Source organism: Harpia harpyja, chromosome Z (assembly GCF_026419915.1).
Source record: "Harpia harpyja isolate bHarHar1 chromosome Z, bHarHar1 primary haplotype, whole genome shotgun sequence".
Taxonomy (NCBI): domain Eukaryota; kingdom Metazoa; phylum Chordata; class Aves; order Accipitriformes; family Accipitridae; genus Harpia; species Harpia harpyja.
The window spans coordinates 15,181,787-15,209,423 of NC_068969.1; the positions used below are offsets into that span (position 1 = coordinate 15,181,787).

Here is a 27,637-nt window from a genome sequence, read left to right on the forward strand (position 1 = left end):
GAGATTACATTTAGCACTTGCCATTTGTGGCTCACTGATATTTGAAATAATGCAGCCAAGAAGTTTTCAATGCATGAAACAGAAGAAGAATAATTGAATGAAAGCAACTTTCATGCAAGTCTTGGAAGAAGGGCTATTTCTGTTGGGTTTAGTCTGGTTTGGTCCTGACCTGATGCTTGAGTCATGCACATATCCTCTGTCCAGGCTGATTTTGTATCAGTGCTGCCCTACACAATCTCTCATGTGGACAAGCCCTTATTAACGCCATGCACAGAGACGATGAACAGCTGTTTTGCTCCGAGAGGCAACATCCGACTCTTTTCGTTGCCCTCTTCTCTATGTTCGTGGGCTGTGCAGATGAGTAGCTGGCACCTTGAGACAACTCTACTACATTAGGGGCTGTAATTCCCCACTTGTGCTTTGAGCACAGTTTTCATGCCCACGCTTTGGAACGGGAGAGCTGCAGAGCCGACAGCAATGCTGAGAGCGAGCTTTGACTGTGAGGATTAGAAGAAATTTGCAACATCGTGTTTGCAGTATTTTGTACTCCTTTGTTCCCAGAGATAATGCCTTCACTTTTGCTTGCAAGATCTTTGTGTTCCCCACTACACTCCTCTCCAATTAAGGAGAGGAAATCTGACTGTAAGCCTTTTTGTTCTATATTATCATTTCATGTTGATTTGGTATGTTAATCAAAGTGTCAGTAATGGCTGCAAAGAGAACTTATTCAATCCTCAAATGAAGAGAAATCTGAGCTTCCTAACACTGGCACATTTTCCAGTGGATAAGCTTTTTCACAAAGTAATTATTTCATTTTCCAGAAAGATTACTGATTACATCACACTGGGAAAAACTAAGAGAGGGGCCCTTTATCTTCCTCCCCATGTTTCTGCAATTCTTGTACAAACTTATACTTGTTACCATGAAAAATGACAAATTTGCCATCTGATCAAAATGTTAACAAGGTAAGTGTCAGTGAGATGGATCACTGACTGTCACTGCAAGCTAGAACATGAGGATACATTGATATTTCTCAATATATTCACTGCTTCCCCAACGTTCGCTAACAACATTTCTACTGCGAGTGTAATAAATCACACAGAAATAACAAGCTGCATAGGATCTCTAGGATATGATAGATTTGTTGTAATAGCACTATCTGCAAGGTAGAAAACAATTGGTAATGATCTATAGAAAGACCTAATCAACTGTCATTTGCTATAATGTGGCAGATGAAGCAAAGATATGAAATCCATAACACTACTTTAGCCACTGCCCTCCCCCTACACATACACATGCGTCAAGTGGGGAATAGTAAAAAGAATGAATGAGCTTTGGGGTTGCAGAAGTAGAAAAGAAACTTAATAGCATGCCCTGGATGAAATCATTAAATTATACACTGCTGAACAAGGCAAGGGATAATCACAGAAGCTGCACAGTCCTGTAACAATGATAAAGGCTTTTACCAAGCCTGCTCCTCCCCTTTTGCTTTATTTCTTTTTCATCAATTTCAGTATTTTAAAAAGTACTTATGTTGAAGTGAAACCAAATGCAAGTGGGGCTGGATAACCAAAGGAAAAGCCCATCCTAAGTTCACAGGGAATCTCAGAGGACTGAAGGAAAGATGTGCCAAGGCTCTCTAGGTATTTTGTGCAGCTCCGGAGATCAAAAACAAACACATGGGTGTCTTGCACTGGACGATGCCAGGTCCCAAACTGGCTGCTGAGGCTTTAGTGTTCCTTTGTCTGCTCCCACATGGGAGTGAAAAACCCATCTTCCAGCAGTGCAGTTTCACTTTATTGAAACACAGAAGTTTATCAGAACTACTTTCCAAGGAGCTAGAGTGCTGCCTTGGGTTAAAGCCCGATGTCTTGCATTTTTATACACTGAAATACCCTCTCCGCATCGCATTCTCCATTGTCATCTGCCTGCAATAACTTTCAGGTCACCTATTAACCCATAAGCTTCCCAGGTTACACAGGCTGTTCTGCACAGATTTTTCTTTCTAGCCACATCAGGGAAGCCTCTCTGGAGAACAAGGCAGTGTATTGCATGCAAGGGGAATCTTGGGTTTAAAACTTAAAAAAACCCCTCCACTTGTTTTTATAAGGTGCAAATGAATCTTTTCTCCTTTTTTTTTTCCTTTTTCCTCTTTCCTTTCCTTTCCCTTTTGCTCCCCGGGAAGGATGGTGGAAGAATAATGGCTGCTTTGTGTTACTTTGCTTGCAAATCACTTTTTGCTAAGTGAATGCATTTTTGGGAACACAGGAATTCCACGCTGCCTCAGCACAGCGGTGCTCTGCTCCAGCATCCTGCCTGGCAGCTGCTGCAGGGGAATGCACAGGAAACCTCCTAGTGGGCAATTATAGGAAAACCTGTTCAGATCCAAAATTTTCTTCCAGCCCCTCTATCAGTCAATAAAAATTGGCACGTCTTGAAACATGGAGGTTTGTCTCTTCTCAAACACTTGTTTCAAGTCCTTCCCGACGTTTGTAACTTAGTATTTTCCATATCAGAGAGTTTGCTAAAAGCTGTATTTTCAAAAGTCTTCACCTTCCAGCTTGGCGCTAAACAAAGCTGGACAGACTTTGGAAAGGACTCAGCTACTTGGTGAAAGGGAACTGCTGAGTTCTTTTGCAAATCTGTCCTTAAAGGGCCACAATAGGAGCTGCTCTGTGTTGAGCAGTTTTGAAAATCTGTCCTCACTGGGAGGTGCTAAGCCTTTGGAAAGCTGATGCTCAACACTTTTGATAATCTGGCCCCAAGTTAAGTAACAGGGGCCAAGCTATGTGATTTAGAGGCAGAAATTCCCTACTGACAGCAGTGGAGATTTCCACTCAGCGATGAATGGCTCAATAGGATTCTGGAATAATGGAGCCATGAAAAGTGGATAATGCAACAAATAAACATCAAAGGGTAGGACTTCCCTTTTCAATCATGTCCCCTTGCACTCTACATAAAAGGACTGAAATATTCTGATATGAAAGAGGGAGAAGGAATAGTTAACTATACAGCCCTGCATTTCCTTCTAAGATGAAAACACAGAGCATTTTTTAGGGACAGGGTATTCATATAACATATAATTGGTAGTTTACATGATATATATGACACTGGTGGTACTTGGACTAGCCTCCTCTTCATATGCATGGACATGCACCAAAGAGAGAAGAGCCTTACATTTCTCCAGTTCTTTTCCACACTAGGAGCAAAGTTTTCTCAGTTGAGCTCATCTCTCTTTTGCTTATGAACAAATGACCTCCCTCTCCCTTAGATATTTTCAACATTCAGCCACTTCCATCCACAATTCTGATCAAAAGTGAGGTTTGCACACAATTATTTTATGATTGCTTGTGGTGTTTTTGACCGAGAATTTCAGGGGAACTTACTGGTACTCGGATGAACTTGGCCATCACAGAGCTTGAACCTCAGGCAATTTCCCCACATTCCCATGACAGTTTTGGCCCTACATACTACCATGATTAAGACTTCTGTCCTTCACTTCTGCTGGAATATCCAGCTAACGGGTTGCCTGTGCATTTAGAAGGATAAGCTTAAGCACAGAGCTAAGGAAGGTATGTATCTTGTGGGCTGGATGGGAGTACATCATGTTTCCTTCATGGTGACAGTCTCTTCCAAAGCCTTTGACAGAAGACTGCTATTCACAGGTCCCTGTAACACAGCCCGACACAGAGGCACACAAGTTTTTTGGGTCCATAGGAACAGCCTGTTCACAGAAGCTGAAGACACCATATTAGGAGGACAGTGGAAAGATATCAGGGTTGCATGCTGGGGAGAAAAGTTGGGCATTGGACTAGCTATTGGAACAAGATTATTCAGCAAGTGTTAATGGCAGCTTTCTGTTGCAGAAGTTATTTGTCTTGGTGAAACGATGGAGTTAGGCAGAAGAGACTGAGACATGGAAGATATTGCACACTCCTTCCCCCAAAGGAAGGGAGCAAGGCAGAAGATGAACATTTTCATTTCACCAGAGGAAAACTGGTTATCAAGATGTAATTTGCTAATAAATGCTGTTCTATGTAATTAAAAGAAAACAACAACACACAAAAATGACTGTGCACCAGCAGGAAACAAGAAACTCTCCACAGAGAGTAGCAATTCAGAGAACACCCACCACATGGCCCACCTTCCCCATTCTCCCTCTAGAAATAGACCCATTTTATACATGGTGATTAAGGCACTAAAGAAAAAAGTATTAACATGATTCACATGTGGAAAACAAGGTTATTAGGAGTAGGGATCATTTCAGCACATTGTTCTCCCTAATAAGCATAGCAACGAGTAATTGAGTTTCAGGCAATCTCCAAGGTGGCACTTTGTAGAGAAAACGGAACTTGGCATGATGTCTACTTTTCCTTTAATTACATTGCCCTAATGAGCAACTTTCTTTACTCTCAGCAAATTTATTTCTTGAGAAGAAGCAACAGTAATAAATGCACAAAAAGGATCACCAGGTAGTACCAGAGAAGAAATATCAGCAGCTTAAAATGATAAGAGGTTGCTAAAAGTGGTGGAAAAACACCAGATTGTTCTCAGCTTCATTATGTTTACCGCACTTAAAAGCACAGTAAAGGATGTTAATCAATGGAGCACATTATCTAACCTGGGAAATGTCCTTATTCTATAAAAGCAGAGTAAAGGATGTTAATCAGTGGAGCACATTATCTAACCTGGGAACTGTCCTTATTCTATTGTTATTTTCCTTCTGCACGTGTTCACGAGAGCAACCCAGAAACACAAAGTGCTGATACATCAATCCAAAGCTCCTCTGCTCACATGCAGCAGAGGGCAATTCTGCCTCATGCCCTTGTGCAAGATGAGAGGAGAAAATCACATGCCAATAACATCCTACTGAGTGTCAATACCACTCACCGCAACCTAATACAGAAGGATAAAGGGCTAGCTTTTCAAAAGTCTTTAAAGCATTTAGACATCTGACTCTTGTTGAAAGTCAATGGCAGGCAAGGCCCCAGCTGTTTTGCGTATGTTTTTTTAGAAAACTCCACCTGAGAATCCACTTATGGCAAAGGATTCCATGGATGTGCCTTTCTGGAGAAAAAAAAGCTGGGACACTCCATACATGTGTTCATTCTTGTAATTTTTTCCCTGAGCGTTTGCTAGGAGACACCACACCAGTGAAGGCAGACCCCCAGTCCTAGTAAAAACACTCTTATCTATAGGTGGCTGAACATGTCACCTCTTGTTAAAATACCTGAGGCATCCACCTTCAGACAGTAGCAATTGCTACAGCTCACAGGCCTTAGTTGAATTAAGCCAGTGTACTCCCGGGTAACAGTCTGATTTTGTAAATGCCAGCAGTATTATTCTCCAGAAAAAAGCTGAAGCAAAATTCTTTAGAGTCATCCAAGTTTTCAACATTGCTCAGACCTGGGGAGCACATCTCAGGATATCTATCGGCTGCCTTAGGGCCACAGTTTCCTACAAGGAAGCATGAACTTCACCTGTTGGATTACTCCATGTAGCTGTAGATCAGTGATAAATCCACCTCCCTCCTTTTCCTTGTTCAGAGATTCACAGATGTATCTGCACTCGGCAGCTTTACCTTGACTCACTCCATACTGTCACAATGTCCCTTCACCTCTCTGCATCGCACCTGCAAGTACTATTACTTAATGCACTCACAGAGCTGGTAGGAAACTTAATTAACATATGTAAAAAAAAATACCCTGACGTCTCCAAAACCAGGCACTTCAGATGTAAAAGTGTGAAATGAAATTATCTTCAAATAGAAAATTTGAAAGTGTCAGTGGAAGCAGACACCTAAGACCTTAAGTGTTTATGCAGCTTTATGTATTGTTATTTCTTCAGTAAGACTGCCACAGAAATGGCAGGGGTATGGGAAGAAAGTACGTTAGCACTTAGAGTCTCCTCGCAAATGCATTAAGTGCAACTATTTTCCTGAGAAAAAAATCAGGAGGAGAGAAGAGTCCCTTCTCCTGGGGAACTAATCTCAATTACTGCTCACAATCATGCTTCAGCTGAAGAAAACCCTGCATAACTCCCATGCTGTACGTGACCTGGCAGTTGTGTGCATTTCCCACTTCAAAGACACTGATGTAATGAACAAGAATAGACTTTTTCCTTACGAAAAGGAAGAAAAAAGTGATTGTTCAAGAAACAAAGAATTCTAAAAATAGGCCTTCCATTAAAAACTATATTTATTGCAATACCTTCCCACATCCACAGAGATTACAAACCCTAGAAGCAAGGTGCCAAAACACAGAAGTAATTTATGTAGGCAAAAGGGAGATACAAATGTTTAGTTGGATTTGCTTATACGTTTACCACAAACTCATGATCAGTTTTTGCAATTAAATGCAGGAAGGAGTTCTTTGCCATCCCTGTATACAATGCTGCAACTGTCTGGGCAGTGTGGGACAAAGGCTGCCTTATTTCCCTGCTTTCCCTGGTTATTGGAATACCTGTGCTCAAATAGCTATAATTAGGTTGCAACTTAGTCAAGTGTGATTTTGAAGCTTACTTTTTCTTGAAGCACTGAATGCTGCTGCTCAATGTGGGCACCAATAAACACTTTCTCCATTTTGCAGAATGCAAAAGTTGAAATTTGGGAAAAATGCTGCACTGCGCTACTTGAAACCCTTTTAGTGGCTCCCTGCAACATGGGGAGGCATTTTCAGGCAAAAGAAGTTGTTAGCACACAAGTTAGTTGTCAGAAGGATAAAAGTTTCCTATACACAGAAAATAGCAACACGAGCTGTTTTTGAAAACAGATCATATGTTTCCGGTAATTAATTAAATTTTGGAGATGTTTCATTTTTGCCCCCCAAGGAAACACTGCTAGCTCCTCTCTTCTTCTGAGCATCCTGCCTGTTTTAAAACGCACACTTAATTCTACAGAGAATTAACAGTTCTGAAGTCTTTGCAGTGATATGGACATTTTAAAGCTCCCTGCAAGGAGACATCACCCAGTGTGGGAGTCAAAGCTCTTCACTCCCCCCACCCTGACGGGTCCCTTGTGGTTCGAAGCTGGGAAGTGTGCGTGCTGTGGTCTGCTCCTGGCACTGCTGAAGCCCACCTGACCCTGCAGTACCACATAAACCCTGTGCAGGGTTATAAACGCTATCTAATAAATTTGAGGGCTGGAGAACAGTAGGAGAGAGGGGAGCAGATTCTCACATCATCAGGAGGGAAATAGACTTTTAAAAAGCCAGTTGTGTCTGTGCACAACAATGAAGCTTTATGTCTATATAAACTGACAAGTCAAATTGTACTCCTGGGCCCAATTCTCAACATCAGCGCCATTTGACGGTGATAGCTCGCCTCCTGCCTCTGCAGCCTAATGGCTCTGTCTGCCAGGAAGGGCAGGCAGGATGATTAAAATAAGCATTAACAGAATGGTTTGGTGATTAGCTTCTCCCTTTCTCTTTTTTCTCTTTGCTTTCTCTTTTTTTATATATAGTTTTGGTCTGCCAAAGATTGCTAAAGCCTTTTCTTCATTAGCAGTGTACTTAACAAGTGTAAATTTAAAGTATTCATTTTCTTAAGGCCAAGGATTAAAGCAATTAAGGAAAACTGCTGCAACCTAGCACTCAAGTCAATCCTTAACATGGAAAAGAAACAATGGTGCTTAACATACTTAAAACCAAATTGTGTATAATTATCCTGACACTCTATCACACTAAATTTTCACACTGCTGCAACGATTTGTTAAAATCTCCTTTCTGAAATAGAAATAAACATTCTCCTTCTGAGTATGGGAACAGGTCTGCGGTCTCTTTGGACTACCTTCATGGCAAAAACATTGCAACAAAAGCTAACATCCACTCTCATTCTGTACTCATTTTACCATCAGCTTTCTTCCTGATATTGTATGGGCTTAATCCCTCGCCAGGTCTGCCCATGGGAGACCTGAGCCCTTGCCATCCCAGCAACTGGCCTGTGTACTTGCATCATCAGGGCCCGAAAGAGAAGAAAATAATTTTGAGCAAATGCCTCTAGAAAGGGAAGCCATATTCCTGCAGTATTTAGCCTAAAATAATTTTGTACCTTTGCCTTTCATGCACATTAAGTCCTTCTTAACATATGGCAATGATTGTACAGAACAGGGCCTGATCTGTCTTTGGCAATGAATTTTTTAGCTACTGTTCTAAATGCATGAAACTGAGACTTGCCTATGATAAACTCTGTAGCATTTTTGCCAGACCACAAGCTGTAATGTAAAGTGTTGTCTTCTACAGAAAGAGGTGAGGTGTTAACTGTGAAACCACAGCAAGCTGGTAACCAAAAGGTGTTAATTCTGGAGCCTCAAGGATGGCAATTTATATTTCAATATTGTTAACTGTTTCACTGATGCTTGTTGTAGCAGAAATACTGAGCAAAGGCATGACATAATCAGATCTTGCTCAGAGATGTAGATGCTCAAATCCCATTCATTTCTGTGGAAAACAGAAGGTCCATAAGTTCCCACAAACACTAAGTTTTATGAATATTTATTTATGAATAAACCCCAAACACATAGCTATAGCATGCTACAATAGAAAATGTAAAAATGCAGCATTATTCCTCATCTTACAGTGGGACGAAATAAGTACTCCATGTGCTTCTGAGCCCTCCAGTCTGTCCATATGCATATGCCTATAAGTGTATGCCCATAAATACATATATGGAAATGTATAAATACATGTTTATTAAAAAAGAAGTATTTTTCTTCAGACTTTATAATTTTCACTTTTATTTTAATAAATGATTTCATATTTAAAACTGCCTAAATAAGAGGTTTGGTGATTTTTGTTTCAACTTAAACTGTCAGCATGTCATTTTGGTTTCTGAAAACCACAAACATTCAGTTCTCTGTTTTCCATTTTAGGAGTATTGGCAGTTTTCTCTAACTCTTTCAGTTCAGCTTCCTTCTATACTTTTATTTACCCAGAAGAAGAAAAAAAAAAAAAGGAGGAAAAGAGTAGGCAAATATATAAAGGAAAAAGAAAGCTTTTTTAAAAAAAAAAAACAAAGAATATAAGCACATGTCTGGAATGCTTATTTCTCATATCTATATATTTTTTCACTCTTTTGACTAAAAAAATAAATTAACTTGACCTTGCAGATATTGGTAAACCCATCCTATGAGACTTTTATCTACTTCCCAACCAGGAAGAACACTTGGCCCCATTAATATACCTCCACCGTCATTTACAAAAGTTGTATTTAGAAAGTGACAGATAGCATCGCATCCAAATGACTGAAGCTGCTGATTCAGTGCTGGGTGAGCCAATGAAACTGCCAGCAACAAGCAGTTCAGATGGTGTCTCCTATGCGATGATCACTCCCAGGTACCTGGTATTTGAACCTCCACTGGACAAAGCTGATCCCTCAAAATACTGTGATCCACATTTACAAGACAGCAGATAAAGGAACTGTCCCAGATTACAGTGTACAAAGAGCTCTTTCCTTGTGGGATCACAAGCTAAAACTATAGCATCTTTACATAGCTGCATGCAGGTCAGAGGGTTGGATCACTGTGAGCTACTGGTCATATCAGAACCAGTCCTATGGATTGACAAGGGATTCTCCAAACTCTTGCTATTGGCAGAACAAATTGCTTCAGTCATCTGTTGTGCAGTGCATTGGATTTCAGTGTGATTTGGTTTGTGGGTTACCAACTAGCTGCTCCTATATCCCGAACCTTAAACAGAACGCAAGGGAGTATTTCATTTTAAGTTTATGGCAACATTTCAGTTCAGAGAAGAAAAATCTGTCTTTGGAAAATGCCAACTCCCTGATAGGTTTGTTTACTTTACATCTCATCAATTCCAAAAAGCTGGGTATCTAGGATACTAATGGGGCATGTTCTCCCCACCAGCATGAATTCAGCTTACACCATGTATCAAAGGATAAGCGGTGGTCTGGAGACAGTTTTACCTCCGGGACTGGGAATACACAAGAAGCACCTGAGCAGCTAAGCAAGTCCAAGCACTGACAGAGTAAATGGGCCTGAGACACCATGTTCGCTTTAATCCCCTTATCAGCAACTTGTCTTTGGTTGGAGGCTCTTTGTCACTATGTCGCTTGCCAATGAACTACCATCAAGGACACAAAGAGCAAACACTCCATGAGCTAAACACAGTAAACATCCTACAGAAGGGGCCAAGAGATCTTTTGTAATGGTCACAATAATTTGTCTCTGCTATATTATAGACTAAATGGAAGTGATTTCTGGAAGCTGGTATTTTTTACCTATAAGGAAAACGACTGTAGAAACCTTGAGGCAGGAAAGGGTAAGAAGTAGCAAGAGCAGTGATGGAATGCAGAGCCAGGCTAGAGGGCAATGAGACTACACGATATGTAAAATGCCAAACGTACATTACCTTCCCGACAAAGTCTAGGTGTAAAGGGCATGTGTGTGATCATGAGGGATGGCTGCCTTAATGGGAACCCTTCTAACTACCTCTAATTCATTCCTATAGTTGAGCTGATTCCACTTCTTTAGATGCAATGGAAGATATCAGTGAATGAAATGGCTCTTAATCAGATCTGATTATGATATCCTGCTATCTTAAAATAAGTGCAGCAATGTATGCAGCATACAGGAAGGTCTCAGAGATTTCAGGTATCAAATTAAGAAATACCTCACAGGGTTGGAAAGGGCACAAAATACCACAAACAGTGGGGTTTCCATCTAGGGAGATACATGTGATGATAGGATGTCTCCCAGTATTCCTGGCTGGACCCTACTGACAAATTTGTCAGTTTTGCGTTATGTAGTTTGGGCACATGCAAGAAGCTTGCAGGGCATGGCAGCAGTCTCCAGGGGGTTTCAAATCATAATCAGATAAAATGTCATGGTCCAGAAAATACATCATCCTGTTTAACTCAAAAAGGAAATTCATGTGATGGGGGAAAAAAAAAAAGTTTCAGGTCAACTCAAAATGCCTTTTTGTCTGTTCAGCTACCAAATCCAAACCGTAATTATTTGCACAGTTCTAGCTTCTGCTGCAATACTCTCAGTTGGAAATATTCATGCACAGTTAAACTGACTTGCCCTGCTGGAGTCGCTATAATATCACAAGACTCATGAAGGAACTGGGAAAGGCTTATGCTCCTTGGCTAGCAGAACCTCCTCTGATGCTCTCAGTCAGAAAGAGCAACATTGGCAAGACCAGGATAAAATCCACAGCCTACTGGGAAGAATTTCTTTGCTGCCACATCAGAAGATAGAGAAATAAACTTGTACCTGGGAAAAACAGAGCTTTTTTTTTAAAAAAAATACCAATTTAGATTCTGTGCTGCTTCCTTCCCTCTCCATGGGTTTACCCATGCAGGGTGCAAAGAAAGCAGCGTCTGGCCCCAAGGGAGTTCAGATGCAGCAGACTGATCTACCAGCAGGCTACAATATGTTCCCAGAAGGTGCAATATAATTCTGAGGCCAAGGAACAGCCTATTAGCTCTGCATGCCGTTAATTTTCATGAATAGTTCAATCCAATGCTCACATAAGCTGTTGGGCATCTTTCCATTTTGTCTAGCAGGACCTGGATTGGGGCTTATTTATCTTTTCATTATATACCTTATCTTTAAGTAGGAAGCAGCCCAAACAGTTCAGCGCAGCTGTGCACGTTTCAAGCCCTCCACCAGGCTCCACGCCCAGCAGCACACGAGACGCTGTCTGCAGGTCAGAGTGAAGGCATGTCACAGTCAAAGCCACTCATGGAGAATTAAACTTCAGGCTTGTTTGACTAAACTTCTGAATTCACCACGATTCCCCTGTTTTGCCAGCCTGAAGAAGCGGCCCAGCAGGTTCTTGAGTCACATGCCAAAATGCCTCCTTCATCCTCCCTGGAATTGGAAATGATTACTAATAGGTATTCTTGCTGAAATGATTTAACATAATGTGCTGAATGAGATCACAAAGTCAAAATATCTTTCCCTAAGTGACTCTCTCGCTGCTTGCCTGAATGCCAGAGGGGAAGGAGGACAGCATGAAGCAAATTCTTTTGCTGGCTCCTGCGTTTTACAAAATCTTTAAGTTAGTGAAGAATTCACATTAGGAAGTTTCATCCAGGCTCATTACAAGAGGTCCACGATGCAGGTCTGGCAGGCAGCCAGGGGATGGAGACACAGGGGTTTGGGTTAACCTCTCTCACTCATGCTTTCCCCTTTTACAGTATTTTCAGTGCTCTCCAGTCTAGGTTGGGAACTGAAGACAGGCGAGGAAATGAGGTGGGCACGAAAGCAAAGCTGGCGAGGGAATGGGCACTCTTTGCCTTGCATGCACAGCCCTGGACGTGCGTTGCCATTGCAGCTGCATCTGTTACAGCAGGCTGCAACCACCAAGTGAAACACAGAATTTGGGGAGGAACGGGAGTGCACACCACAAAACACATCACTGCATGCCAGGGATGCCTAGGGTTTCACTGAGAGGCCAGGCTGCCCTTACCCATCCAAGGCTGTCAGCCTCAAAATTAACTTACTGAGGTCAGTACTCGTAACAGCGGTATTGTGGACTTTTGATTCAGTCTTCCTTTCTGAGAAAGCCCCATACTCTCTGGCCCAGTACGGCTATTACCTGCCAACCTAAAGGATGATGAATGTTATTTATATTGCAGTAATGGCTAACCACTCAGTGGAGACCAGGGACAGGCTGTGCTATGGACTTTTCAAACACACACTGAATGAGGACTGCCCACAGATGGCTGAGTGTATGAAACTGCTGAGACATTTCAGGATAATGTTCCTGAATGTCTTGGACACGATGACCTCCAACAACTCTGTAGTACTTGTGCTGACTGCAACAACACAGGATGCCGTTCTACAGTAAAGATGTTCATTCATACCAAATTCTTATCAGTTACTGTGACATGCCCTTACAATAGCAAAAACTCCTCTACTTCAAAGCAGGCAACTCCTTGATAGCAAGGCCTTTAAGTTCCTTGATTAATAAATGTAAAAATATTAATCTATTTTAAACTGAACAGAAAACATAGAGGAATAAAGAGGTATTCTAATCCTAAGATTTAGCTGCTATAGTTTTGCTGTCCAAGAAATAAAAGTGAATCAATGAACAAGAACTACTCAAGATGTAGATGAGAAAAGTAGTCCAGCAATAGTAAAACATGAAAGACCTGATCCTATGAAAAAAAAACCTGTTAAGACCGATTTAACTCTGACATGTGCACACTTGCAGGATTAGGTTTCAAATAATTGCAGAAAAATGTAAGAACTGAAAAACTATACCTTTAACTTTCCACTACAGTGAGCCCAGAGGGCAGATAGCTAACACTTTCTGGGAAATACTCTCCCAAGAAATAGCCCCGCAAAGATGCAGAAGAAATACATGTAAAACATTCAATGCAGATTTTTTTTCATTATTAATCATTCTCTCTGTATCTTAGAACAATCACACAGTGACTTCTTTCATATGCACTGAGGTACAGAAACCTAAAATATTAAGTGACATATTCCACCAAGAAACGCCTTAGAGATGGTGCTGTAGAATAGGTGTCGGGCCCTCTTTTATCCCTTCTACAATTAATGTTCCAGTACTGAAGTTCTAAATATATATCCAGAAACCAGCAGACATTAGTGTCCATCAGCAACCTTATTAAAAACCAAGTGCTAAAGATATAGCGTACCTTTAAGTATACTCTTAACACTTAAACGTTGCTTTAGGCGAGGCTATATCAGAGCTTCATAGCCAAAAGCCTGAAGATACCAGAGCCTAGTAAACAGACTAAGCAGGGATCAACCTGATATGCTTTCTTCTGTCTTTTCAATCAGGTATGTGGTCACTCCCAAACGGAATGGGAGAAATAAAACACACAGTAAGAGACTGCAAGTACTTTCTAGCTGTCTCAACTCTAGACGTCTCCTAAGAGGACTGATGTCTCAACATCTGGGCATTCCTTTCACTGTCAAATACTCACAGAGCAATGGGATTTATCAGCAATCTGCTGAGCATATACAGATGACAACTGCAGAGCTTGGAGAGCTTTACAGATAGATAAGGGTTTGCGATAGATGTGTTGAAGAAGAGCTGAGATCCAGAATCTGTGAAAGTTATACCCAATAGCTGTAAAGCCTTTAGCTGCAGAAGTTAAACCAGGCACCGCAAGATGCAAAATTTAGCCTGGGTGTGCTTTACAATTACGCAAATTGTTTAAGGGAGGCTCATCAGTCTCCATGTCGCATACTAGAAGGAGAATGCTGTTGGGATGATTTTGGAAGGTGGTCTTTGCTGCCTAAACTACAATTCCATCTATCACTCAAATATATGGAAAAGAAGTGCCATTTATAAACAGGTTTTGGATTGTCCTAATTACAAATCTCATGGACGATGGATTTAAAGCTCTCTCCAGCACCTACATCTCACCTAATGGTACTCTATCCCTTATAGATTTTCAGCCTGTTGCCCCACCATGATCTACATGTCTTCCTAAATCTTCTAAAAGATCTTCTTGACAAAGGGATATGTCTTGTTGGTACAACACAGAGATGCATTACATCAAAAGATTTTTGCCTTACTGACATAAGCTCCAAATGGTTTCCAAAGTCAGCTGTATTTTCAATAATTTGTCCATTTTGTATTTCTCAAAATAGGTTTATCCACTTATGATAGCATACTGCTTAAGGCCCTCCATCCTCCAATCCAACCAGCAACAGAACTTTGCATCAAACTTTTTATAGCATCAAATGTGGGTTTTTTCCCTGGCATCCTAAAAAAAATGAAATCTTTGTTCAGCTACAGTCTCTACAAAAGCGTAAGTTAGCTCTGTGTTATTCAAGAATAGCTGGTTAGACTCCAAGGCTACACATTCTTCTGCTAAAAGATATATTATCACATCTGTGTCTAAATATTTTTGCTTCCTATGTCTGCTAAAAGCAACATCTACAATTACTATAACTGAAAATTACAGGACAAAAATATTTTTCACCAATTTGTCACCCTTTTGCATTTAACAGCGCTAAATGTATAATCTAGTTCATTAACAGTTTTGCCTGTTTCTATTTACATATAACAAGGGAGAAATAAATGTGTTTAAAAAGAAGAAAATGGAATTGTAAATAGGACAAAAATAGAAACAGTTTGTGGGTTGGTGCAGCATCTAAAACCACTTAACACATTTGAAAAGAAAAAAATCATAGAATCATTTAGGTTGGAAAAGACCTTTAAGACCATCGAATTCCAACCGTTAACCTAACACTCTCAAGTCTACCACTAAACCATGTCCCTAAGTGCCACATCTACATGTCTTTTGAGTACCTCCAGGGATGGTGACTCAACCACTTCCCTGGGCAGCCTGTTCCAGTGCTTGATAACCCTTTTGGTGTTAACTTTCAAGTTGCCTCACTTAACTGCTTTTAACTACAGCAGCATATAAGATGGCCATCATGGGTTTTCATTTGATCTCCTTGCTCAGCAGTCTCATTATAAGGTTTTACCCTTATTAGTGGGGTTCTCGGTCTCTACACTTCATGTAACTGGTCGATAATAAACTTTTTTCACGACTTTTGCATATTTAAGACATTAGTAAACTTTAAAATACGGTACCATTTTTTTGCGAGTAGGGAGTTGTCATCATGTATATATCACAAAGGAAAAAATACAAAAGCAGAAAACGTCATGAATTCTCCTTCAAGCAGATGGTATTGCAGTAGCACTGAACAAGTTTATATTAATTACTTTCAGAAAGAGAAGGAGATGTCATATTTGATATAGAGGATCCTACCAAACCCACTAAGAACCATCCGTAATTCTAACAATAGTGAGATTTTTTCATTAAGTCATTGTGACAGCTGTCAAGCTGGGGAAAACTTTTTGTTAATGCCAGTACAATTGTTCATTTAAACAAAAGCTAGTAATTCAGTCACACTGGAATAGCTTATGTCCCCAGCTCTGCCGTACAATCTGCACACATGCATATATTACATCTATATGCATACTTGCTCTTTAATTTTCATTCTTTGGGGCTACAGTGTGATTTGTCCAGAGCCTGAGCAGAGCCCTACAAAAAGCAGGCCAGAAGGCAATTTGTGATTGAGTTGTAACGAGCTGCCTGTGTTTTCCCTTGTTGGAAGGGGGCGGCTAGCAGATGGGGTAGGACATGCTCCCTGCATGCCAGGCTAACCGTGTGGTCACTCTTTTTCCCTACGCCCTCAAAATAAGAGAACACAACCATCGGTAGAGATGTCACCTCACTCTGTGTGCGGTGACAGACTGAAGTACCAAAGATGTCGACTGCATCCTCCCTCAGGACCCTTTGTGACCACAGATTGACCCGGAGCTCACAAGGAAATCCCAGTATAGGTCTTGGTGCTATCACACGGTCTTTGCAACTAATAAAGATGCGAAGACCCCATTAATTACTTCCACTCAAGGCAGGGCCTGTATCATTAAGATGATTTTCTAACAGCAAAACCAACTCTGAACAAGAAATGGAGTGCAGTCCTTACCTCCTCGTAGACATCGTCATTCCTGCTGAAGTCTCCGGCCCTCCTTGGAAGCACATGGACATGAACATGCTGAAAATGTGAAACAAAATAATGGTGATTATCAAGCTCATGACTTTCTTTTCTGGACTGTCAGCATTATTCTCAACACATACAAGTAACCACGCACGGGCTCCCACAGCATTATTTTCAGAGGAAAATACATTAACCTGTTCCATAACTGTATCTCAACTCTTTGGAGAATATAAAAGATGAAAAACATGAGAGAGTAGCTCTGCCGTATTATATGAGCTTCAGAGTGAAATGCCTGGAAGTTTAGAGGCTCTGTGGAATTATTCATAGTTGTCAGTCAGAGACTATTTAGCCACAGCTTTGAAATGACAATGTACCTTGGAGCTGCGTGTTGTGACTTCAAAACTGACAAGAATAAGAAGGTGCTGGTGATGGGACGCGGCTGTAGCAGGCGTGGGGCAGAGGGCTCGCGTGGGCAGCCCTGGGCTCAGTGCTGCACTGCGCAGGCCAGGGGACAGAGGAACCAACGGTACATAACAGGTACCACGGAGGTGGAAAGGCTCTCAGAAAAGGACGTGCACTAGGCTGTTCAGCACAGCTAATGCAATGTCTTTTGCAAGGTTAAAAAGACTTTAATGTTTTGCTTTTTCCCCCAGGAAGTTGTAGCCCAAATATAACAGGCTGAAGCCCCCAGTGGTATGAGGTGCATGCTGGGGACACACGCCTGCAGGGACACGGGCTCCAGTGCACCAAGTGGTCCCAAACCTATGAGGCACAAGAATTCTGAGCCCAGTTTTGCAGAGCCTGAAGCATGAGCACCACTCTCCTGATGGCAGGGCCATCGCTCGGGGTGGAGCAGAGCTAAGGACCATAAGCTGCAGAGGCAGCTTTGGGCTACCTGGTATGCGAGGGAGGTGAGGGGCAATGTATTTTTGTCACAAATGCTGATGAGATATGGGGAAAAAGAACAAAAATATGGACAGGAAAGCAAATATATCACTTGTCACTGATGTTGTATTATTACTATTTTTTTTTCTGTTAAGAGATTATGACAGTCTCTTCATACCATATAGGAAAGGTAATTCAAGATTCTCAAGACTCAAACTCTACTAGGAAATCAAACAAACACTCATCTATCTGGTTTTCTGCAGTAAGTTCAGCTACAACATTGCAAAGCATTCTTTTACCTTTTCCCCTTTCACTCTCTTTTGAGGGAAAAAAACCCCCAACAACTGAGAATAATTCTTCAGGAAAAAAAAAATACAACCACCTCATTGAGGAGAGGCAGGAAACGATCCGAGTGACAGATCACATTTATGCATCTCCAGATCTTTTCAGATGGTGGCTAAATCCTTCTAAAAAAAAAAGACTGCATCAGAAACAGCACCAAATGCTTTACATAGAATTTAGATAGCTTGCACCTGACTCAATCTGATGAGGTGGAAATCAGCTGAAATTCATGCACCTCATTGAAACATTCTCAAAACATGGCTCAAGTCTATAATGAAATCCAAAATAAAAAAAGATTTTCTTAGGCTATTTGTAGGAAAATTCGAACACACCTATATCGTGTTAGCTTCAATCCATAAAAACATTTGGTCAGTGAATAAAATGAAAACACAAGGATGTTTCAGTTAATGAAATATTCCGAATACCACACTTTTTTTTCTTCAGGTTACCCTAGAGAAACTGAATATACAATTGCTTATTTTTATCATTATCCACAGCTTTCAGTGTATTCAGCCTAGAGACAAGGATGATTCTTGAGGGTTAAAAACTGTGTTTTTGAGTAATACATCAGTGATAGTGTTCTGATAGTGTATTATACTAATATATCATGAGAGCGATAGTGCTCTTGTGATGTATTAGTGCAATGTATCATCTGAACATCACTGCTCTCATGATGTATTGCTCAAAATCACAAGGCAAGTTTAAAGATGGTCTTCAGTAGCCCTACGCCTGAAATTTTGCTTTTGGACAAAGACAGACTTTCAAGGAAAATACAGGTGAAGATTAAAGTTTGCAGTGGTACTGTAAAATTTCACTAGTGTGTCACACCTGTGGTTCTCATTAGATTTTAAATTTATTCATAAAAGTAGAGAATAATCTGCCAGTCAGTTTCTTTCTCTTCTGCTACAAGGAGTGACAGTTTTGCTACAAGTATCAATTTCCAGGAACTTCTCTTGATGATATATATACAGCCTAACATCAGCTATCAACAACCATATCCCCCAGAAGTTCAGCCACCTTTAAGAGTAATTTTTATCTCTGTGGCAGAATGATCCAGGATACACACAGGAGAAGATCTGTATACCCACAACAGACAATTTGGAATATCAGAAAGCACACAGGGATGTAGTCCAAAGTTCAGTGCAGAGATGCTGCACTGCAGATGCACAGATCAGCACAGCAGGTAATGAATGAGCCTAATGTGATCTTCTACCCAAAATGGGCTCTTGCAATCAGCATGAAAAAAAAGAAGAAAAAGTGTTTATGGCAGCATATGGGCCACTTGGCATCAGTGGGGACATCCTCAAGGGTTACTCACCTTTACTACATGCATTATGTTCTTACATAATGCCAGGCTGTGTAGCAAAATCTGTCAGCTGTATCAGAAAACAAATGAGTATTCCCAAGGTTTGAGGTAACTACAATCAATTTAAAAGAGAGTAATTTTTTCTAGACATCCCATTATTTTTTTAAATTCTGTGCATGGAACATAAATAAAAACTTGGATTCTCCCTACTGTTTGTGTAATAGAAACAAACAGGAGCAGCAACAGTGTCTCAAGTAATTTCCTTCTCTTCAGCTTTACCAAAAAAGCCACAGGGAAATGCAAGCAGCACAGAGCAGTGGCTACCACATAGTGAGAAACACCGAACAAGGGGATTTCACACCTTCTCTAATCTGCCTTTCAGCTTCTGGCCTTCCCGACTCAGGGACACTGATACTTGGATTCATTAGGAGTTCTTTAATTGATCATTTTTGCTCCTTAGTACTATTTGTTATTGCTAAAGCCTCAATCCACCAAGGCACTTAAGCACCAGCTCAATTTCCAACCTGTGAATTGGTTCAGTGGGAGTATTCGCATCCCGGATATTATGTATATGTCTCGGTGTTTTGCATCTGCGGATGGCTATAGGGAGGTCTCCTCAGCCGGAGATAGCAGAAATAACTTCAAGGTGCCTGCAAATTAAAGTTGCTTCCTTCCCTTTTGTTTTCCAGGCAACATAAAAACCTTCATGCCCAAAAAAGACATTTGCAGTTGTCGTGGTTTAACCCCAGCCAGCAACTAAACACCACGCAGCCGCTCACTCACTCCCCCCCACCCAGTGGGATGGGGGAGAAAATCGGGAAAAGAAGCAAAACCCGTGGGTTGAGATAAGAACGGTTTAATAGAACAGAAAAGAAGAAACTAATAATGATAATGATAACACTAATAAAATGACAACAGCAATAATGAAAGGATTGGAATGTACAAATGATGTGCAGTGCAATTGCTCACCACCCGCCGACCGACACCCAGCCAGTCCCCCAGCGGCGATTCCCAGCCCCCACTTCCCCGTTCCTATACTAGACGTGACGTCCCATGGTATGGAATACCCCATTGGCCAGTTTGGGTCAGGTGCCCTGGCTGTGTCCTGTGCCAACTCCTTGTGCCCCTCCAGCTTTCTCGCTGGCTGGGCATGAGAAGCTGAAAAATCCTTGACATTAGTCTAAACCCTACTGAGCAACAACTGAAAACATCAGTGTTATCAACATTCTTCGCATACTGAACTCAAAACACAGCACTGTACCAGCTACTAGGAAGACAGTTAACTCTATCCCAGCTGAAACCAGGACAGCAGTTGACTGAAATGTGTCAGTAGATACAAACAAAACATTTGGCTGCATTCTTTTTAACCAAACAAACAGATTTAGGCAAATCTTCCTTTGAAACACTGCTTGGAGACAAAAATTCCAAACATTGTGTATAAAAAATGTCAAAATAAAGCGTTTCAACTCTCCCCCAGTTATTGTTGGTATCCTCATGTCTGGTGGGTGGCAGACAGCCCCATCACATCCCAACAGGCTGTATTCGATCACTGTTGATTGTATTTCATTTTTTTCCTAAAAAATTACTTTCCCCTCATTTTGCATTATTTTGATTAATAAGCAAGAAAAGCAACATACAACAGCCGAGACACTTACATTAATGGACCAATCAATACCACGCGAATCAGGGTAGAACAAATGCAGACACATGCCTGCATTGCTTAGAATGTTATCTACCATTCCCTCTTCTTGTCAGACACTGATGGAGAAAGCTGTGCGCAATCGCAGGAGATGGGCACGCTGGGAATGACAACACAAGGACACAGCAATATGACCCCAGGTGGGGGACACCATGTAGGTCAAAGATGACTAAGTCCCACCAGTCACTTCTGATACTGGGGACCAGATTTCCTGCCAGGGATGTCTGGGGCAGCAGCAGCTGGAAGGAGGCTGTGGGAGCTGAATTTTATAGGACCTTCAAAATTAAAAAATTATCAGGCTGACAGTTTTCTAGGGCTAGGACTGTAGCTTCCTCTGTTTTCACAGTGGCTACCACATTATAAATGAAATCTTAGTTTGAGAAACTCCTAATGGTGAGAATTATCAAGCAATGCAAAATCACTCTTAAGAGAAGCTTTTTCAAAACCTTTAAACACAGAACGGCCAGAGAATTAGAAAACGTACTGCAAGGAACAAACCTGTAGCGCCAAGGGGAAATTGTGAGCCAGAGCCAGCATGTGCCATCTCTGACCTCCCACCGCAGCGAGAGGATCCTCTGCTGGAGCCCCGCAGCATTCCCAGTATGACTGTGGGAGCATGGGGCTGCCAATGGGCACTCCAGAGCACGCTTATCCCACCACTGCTGAAATCTGGCAACAGCACAGGCATTTGTAGTATTATACATCTAAAGTCAATTTCCAGTGAACCAGGACTGCAAAATGCTCACAAAAGTCACCTGGAGCCTGTTTTGTTGGAAAAACACCCATTCAGCTCAGGTGAGTTTTGCTTCAGCACTCAAGGCCATGCAGAAAGCAATGTTCCTAGTTACAGCTGTTTTAATATACTGAATTATGGTCGAATAACCAATGTGTCACCACTGCACTAGATGTAAAGCAAAAATACTAGGCAAAAATAGACACTGAAAGAGATTTTCTGGGTAGACCGGAATACTGTAGAGCAGATGACCCTGCCACACACCACCAGGGAGGACATGGACATTGCCTGCAATAATTCATGAACATTATGTTGTGTTCGCTCAGCTGCCGTGCTGGTTAGCAGAGCAACAAAGCTCAGCTTCCAACAGAAAGGGAGATAATAGCCTGTACAAGAGCTCCTCAGCATGCACCGAGAGTCTATTAGCAATAAATGTTGCTATAGAACGAATACACAAAAACTGGCAACGGGTCACGCAACCTTCAGGACAGGGGGGCTGCCAAAAAGTTGGCAGAGGAAGGGCTGTTCCCCCCCCACTTGCAAAAGCAGTATGTGGCTAAGCTGTGCCTTCATGCAGTGAAACCAGATGCCTTTCAGCAGCTTAATCCTTTCCCTCGTTACTTTTCATTCTTTCGACAGAGACAAAGCTTTGCAGTTGTGGGCTTCCACGGTCTCATGGTGCAGCAAGATCAGGAAAGGCGGTGATGTGGGGCACGGAGGGGCATCAGGGCCAGGAAGAGTAAACCCCAATGTCCCTGCCACTGTCGTGTTCAGGCAGGAGGAAGGGCAGGCAGAGCATTAGCAGCTGCAGGCAGCAAGACTTGCTGGCCAGGAGACCCCCATCGGCCAGTTCGCTGGGAAAAAGGATGGTGGTTTGCAGATAAGACCTTGCTTGCTGCAAAGTCCCCTGTCCATTACAGAGACATGGGCTTCTTATGGGAGGCTGTGATAATGCTTCTTCTAAACTACCAGATTAACTGTAGAAATTCCAAACTAATAACCGTTCTCCAAGTAAGACTGTTAGTGGGTGATAAAGAAAATCAACCATAATACTGAGATAGCCACATGAAAAATAGGGCAATTTTGTCCTCTCTGTAAACTGGGCTTCCATGGAGCCCTTGTTTGCTCTTCTTGATTAACTGCTCAATTATCCCTGTAACAAAATTATTCTGTGGAAAACCCTGCCTGTATATCCATAGCTCATTAACAGAAAGCACTCCCTCTGCTGTCCCCGAAGATACATCGCACTACCCAGATGCTAGCACACTTGGTACAATTGCTCTTTCTAGGCATTGAAAACCAATTTCTAGGGCCCTTGACTTGCAGGTCCTGGCAAAGACATATTCACGGGAAAGCAATTTCTGTTCAGTGAGTATTTATGAGTTCTTGACATTTTTCCTAGTCCTGAATTCGGTTGGGATGGAGAAACAAATTAACAAATTAAAAAATAAAAAAAGTCCTATCCAACATTAGGAAAAGAAAAAGGTTGGGTCAATGAAAATACTGTTTTCACAGCCTTCAAAATTATTGCCAGCATTAATATTATTTATTTTTTTTACATTTCCAGGAGTTATAGATTACATAAAGACCACTTTAAAAGACCTAATTTTTATAAAATATTAAATCATGACAGGAAACTACTTGAAACAATTCCTTTCCTACAAAAATTTCCCATTTCTAGGAATCAGCATTTTCCTTTCCAGCTTCACTAAAATCTCATACACGAGGCTGTACAGATGCAGACACTCGGCGCCTCCTCCCCAGATGGCAGCTCTGGCATTCTGGTGGTAAGGGCTGCTCCAAACCCAGGAAGGCTGCACAGACAAACACACTCTTGTAACACCTTTGCTTTGGCTCTGGATCATTAAAATACAAACCTGAAGCTTGCTTTTCTACCATCATGAGAAACGTAAGGATGCGATACAGCTGGAAAGGAGTGGCACAGACTGCCAGACTCGAGAGCAGCATGTGCAGGGGAACAGAGGGACACTTTGGAAGGGAAGGACAGGGAAATCCACATCTGTCTCAGAAAGCTCAGAGAAACAGCAGAGACACAGGTGGGAATGAACTAGAAGAGCAACCGGAGAACAGGAAGGGTGGGAGCTACCAATAGAACGGAGATGGTGGTGGAAGTTTTGTGAATCAAAAACATTGTGCAGAAAGAGGGTGCAAAGAGAGAAAAAAGAAGAAACTAGAACAAGTCTTGGGGGAGGAGGCCACACGGGCTGTCCACATGCTACCAAGCTGGAGCGTGAGGGCCCTTTCAGGAGACACCCGTGTCTATCTGCATGGCACTGCACTGTAAACATACCCTTAGGAGGAAAAAAGAAAGCTTTGCAATGATCCCTACCAACATTTATGCCACAGATGTGCCTCTGGAAGAGTGAGTTATCAAGATACTTGCTCAGCACAGAGAACACGTACTTTGGAAAGCAACAAAATGGAGAGAATTTGCAAATATATCAGAAACCTTACCAAGTGGGGGACTTGTAGTAGACTACAACTTCAAACATGTAGATTGAGAAACGTGCAGGTTCAGCATCCTCAATAAGTAATGCATCTGTCAACTGCTATAAAGTTTTAAAGAAATGAGCTGCCGATGAGCTAGAAAAGGGATGTAGACCTAATGGAAACTTGTGCAGAAAGATTTTGAAACCCACTTGAGATCTGCAGTTATAACTCCCACAGCTGAAGACAACTTCAGCATTCGCAAGAGAACTGCCAACCCCTCCCCCTCTGCCCCAAACCCAAGAAAACTGGCACAATAATGAGGGTAATTAGCCTGTTCATTGGAAGTGGTGATCCAAATGCAATTTGGACATCTCCTATGATATCCTCTGAAAGGCAGCAAATGAATAAACTAAATGGAAATAAGAGTGTGATGGTGCTTCTGAACCGGTATTTCCTGACCTCTAACCTGTTCCGCAACTCTAGGAATGAGGGTCCACAAATGATGGTAGGAAGGTCAGGCCAAGGACCATCACCAGCTCCTCTCACCTGCCATTATTCAGTGTCTATCCCCTCCCCAGCAAACACAGTGGACGGGACGGGCAGACCTGCAGGAACATTAACCATTACTCTGTGTGAATCAACAGGAAGAAAAACACCTTGGTCCAACCAAGGACCCTGATGGGGAAACTGCTACACCATGTTTCCTGGATTATACGTCAGCAACACTATGATCGGAACACTGTGAGACCTGTACAGCATCTTCTACCTCCTGAATACCAAAGAACTGCAAAACCCCCCCAAAACCCTGGCAGCCCCTGCATAAAGTATCACTTCCATTTTACAGGTGGGAAGGGTGGTGCACAAACCAATGAAGGTGCTGCCGAAGCTGCTCGGGAAGGTGGTGCAGGCTTAGGGACAGCTGGAGAGCAACTGCCTTGAGGTCCTGTGCCTTTGCCTTCCCTCAGGGTCACTTTGCCCAGGTGTTTTTGTGCAAATTTGGTATTGCTGAGATGCAAATGAAAGTGCAGTTGCATTTCCCCTCACCTCTGATCTTTAGTTAAGTCTTGATAAATGCATATTGTTTTAACACTTGTGATACGTATAATTAGGGTCCTTTAATTTATGTTTCAATAAAATGTTCTATAATAAACATTTACTGCTCTGTGAATAAACATTTAAATGAAGCTCCTAATGGGGGTTACATGTTTCGAAGCAGTTCATGGCTTTGCTGAAGTTTCTCCCTATACTTAATGAGAGTCATTTCCATAATCTGTGCATTATTGCTTAAGCCTCCCTTTAGGAATATTTTACAAAGTAAAATTCTGTGAAATATTATCAGCCAAAAGAGAAAAAGCTAAGAGGATTATCAAATTGTCCCGTTAAAGGGACAGCACAAGCTTTCATTTCCCCCCTGAGATGCTAACATTGTAATTATGTAGAATGTGCTTACTAATTATCACACCGGTGTGTTATTACCGGGTTTTTCCCTCAGAGACCCAGTCTAAATGAAAAGGATGGGAGACTCTTGAAAGGTCTGATATGAAGGGCAATATAAGGCTAATTTACTTTCTGATATTAATAAGAGGAAGGATCAAATGCCCCCAGGCAGATCTTGTAGATGTCAAGAAAGGTCCAGCTCCCTCAGACAGGGCTGAGTGCTGTTATGTACGAAGTTCTGTACAGCTTCTCCCACAACATCAGCCCTACAACCCCACGATTAACATCCAGGGTGTCATCCCCATTTTGCTGAAATTTCCACCCATGTTCTCACTGACTCCAATAATGACAGGGCTTGGCACCCCAGCTGAGATATAAAGTACTCTAAGGTCAAGGGAAAGATTATTGTTGGAATACAGAGGGTTTTCAATTCTCTGGAGTATCTGCAATGATACAAACACCTGTAAGACATTTCTTCCATGTGTCTGAGTACATTTGAGGAGAGCATAAAACTGAAATATATCTTCTCTCCACTAGCAGGGAATAAGACCATTATAGCGGCAATGGCCCACTCCCCCTTTAATGCAGGGGGGTAGGGGAGAAGAAGAGAAAATAAATCAGGAATCGATGTGGCAGGGGGAAGACAAGCCTTACATACCAGTTACTCTTATTCTGAGAGGGAAATCATTACCTCCAATTTTGTGGTTATTGCTTTTTTAGATAACTGTTTCAACTTATAGGATGATGACAAGGTTCCCACAGAATTAAAATACTGTCCATGTTTCCTCTTTCGTTAGTTAAAGATGTGTACTGGGTTTGCATGGCAAGGTTTTGGTAGTGGAGGGACTACAGGGGTGGCTTCTGTGAGCAGCTGCTAGAAGCTTCCCCCATGTGCAATAGAGCCAATGCCAGCCAGTTCCAAGACGGACCCACCACTGGCCAAGGCCGAGCCCATCAGTGATGGCGGTAGCACCTCTGCGATAACATGTTTAAGAAGGGGGGGAAAAACCCCGCGCAACAGCAATTGCAGCCCGAGAAAGGAGTGAGAATATGTGAGAGAAACAACCCTGCAGTCCCCCAGGTCAGTGAAGAAGGAGGGGGAGGAGGTGCTCCAGGTGCCGGAGCAGAGATTCCCCTGCAGCCCGTGGTGAAGACCACGGTGAGGCAGGCTGTCCCCAGCAGCCCAGGGAGGTCCACGGGGGAGCAGATATCCACCTGCAGCCCGGGGAGGAGCCCACACCGTAGCAGGGGGATGCCTGAAGGAGGCTGTGACCCCGTGGGAAGCCCACGCTGGAGCAGGCTCCCGGCAGGACCTGCGGACCCATGGAGAGAGGAGCCCACGCTGGAGCGGCAGAAACAACACGGGATGAACTGACCGCAACCCCCATTCCCCGTCCCCCTGCACCACTCAGGGGGAGGAGGTAGAGAAAATTGGGAATAAAGTTAAGCCCGGGAAGAAGGGAGGGGTGGGGGGAAGGTGTTTTTAAGATTTGGGTTTATTTCTCATTACCCTATTCTGATTTGATTGGTAATAAATTAATTTCCTGAAGTCAAGTCTGGTTTGCCCATGCTGGTAATTGCCGAATGATCTCTCCTTGTCCTTACCTTGACCCATGAGCCTTTTGTTATATTTTCTCTGCCTTGTCCAGTTGAGGAGGGGGAGTGAGAGAGCAGCTTTTGGTGGGCACCTAGCATCCAGCCAGGGCCAACCGACCACAAGATGGAAGAGAGGTGCTACTGCAAGGAGAAATAAAAGGTTTCTGATGATGGTAATGTGACTGAGCCTCATAACTTTCTGCAGAGGATGAAATGCATTCAAGCCACGGTGCTTTCCATCACAGTTATCTATCAGTGCTAAGGGAGATTTCCAAGGCTTTGTATCAGTACTGAGGCATTTTATACCCTTAAGGACACATTTCCCAAGAACTAGCAAATATCTCTGTGCGTACCTATAGCACTCACTAGACTGTATTTACGTATTTAAATATTAAAATTATATATAGCAGCTATGGGTTCCAAAACACGGGCTGTTTCCCTGTTTTATTGCCAAATGTGCACATTCATCACTAAGGTTTAGCTGCTTCAGTTAAACCTTTTAAATGTAAATTATTTTCTGTTATAAAAAGCTGATTGTGGGAATTTTAGTATTTCAAAGATGGTAATTTATGTGACTGGAACAAAATAAAACATTGAACAGAAACAGAATTTTACTTGATCAGAAACACTTTTATGTTTCAGTATAATTTTCTTTTCATATTTTCCTCCTGCAGCAGTGGCCTCTGTCTTTCAATTAGCTTGAAACAGAAGTTCTTAGATAAAACCATAATT

General features: G+C 42.1%; 1 protein-coding gene across 6 annotated transcripts in view; it reads right to left on the bottom strand.

Moving 5' to 3' along the window:
• The window catches only part of FHIT (fragile histidine triad diadenosine triphosphatase), a 632,955-nt gene that overhangs the window by 73,426 nt on the left and 531,892 nt on the right, over positions 1-27,637 (bottom strand). For all 6 annotated transcript variants that reach the window (XM_052778553.1, XM_052778548.1, XM_052778551.1 and 3 more), the window contains one exon: positions 16,445-16,513. In XM_052778553.1, coding sequence (XP_052634513.1) covers positions 16,445-16,513 — 69 coding nt within the window. The remainder of the gene's footprint in view (positions 1-16,444; positions 16,514-27,637) is intronic.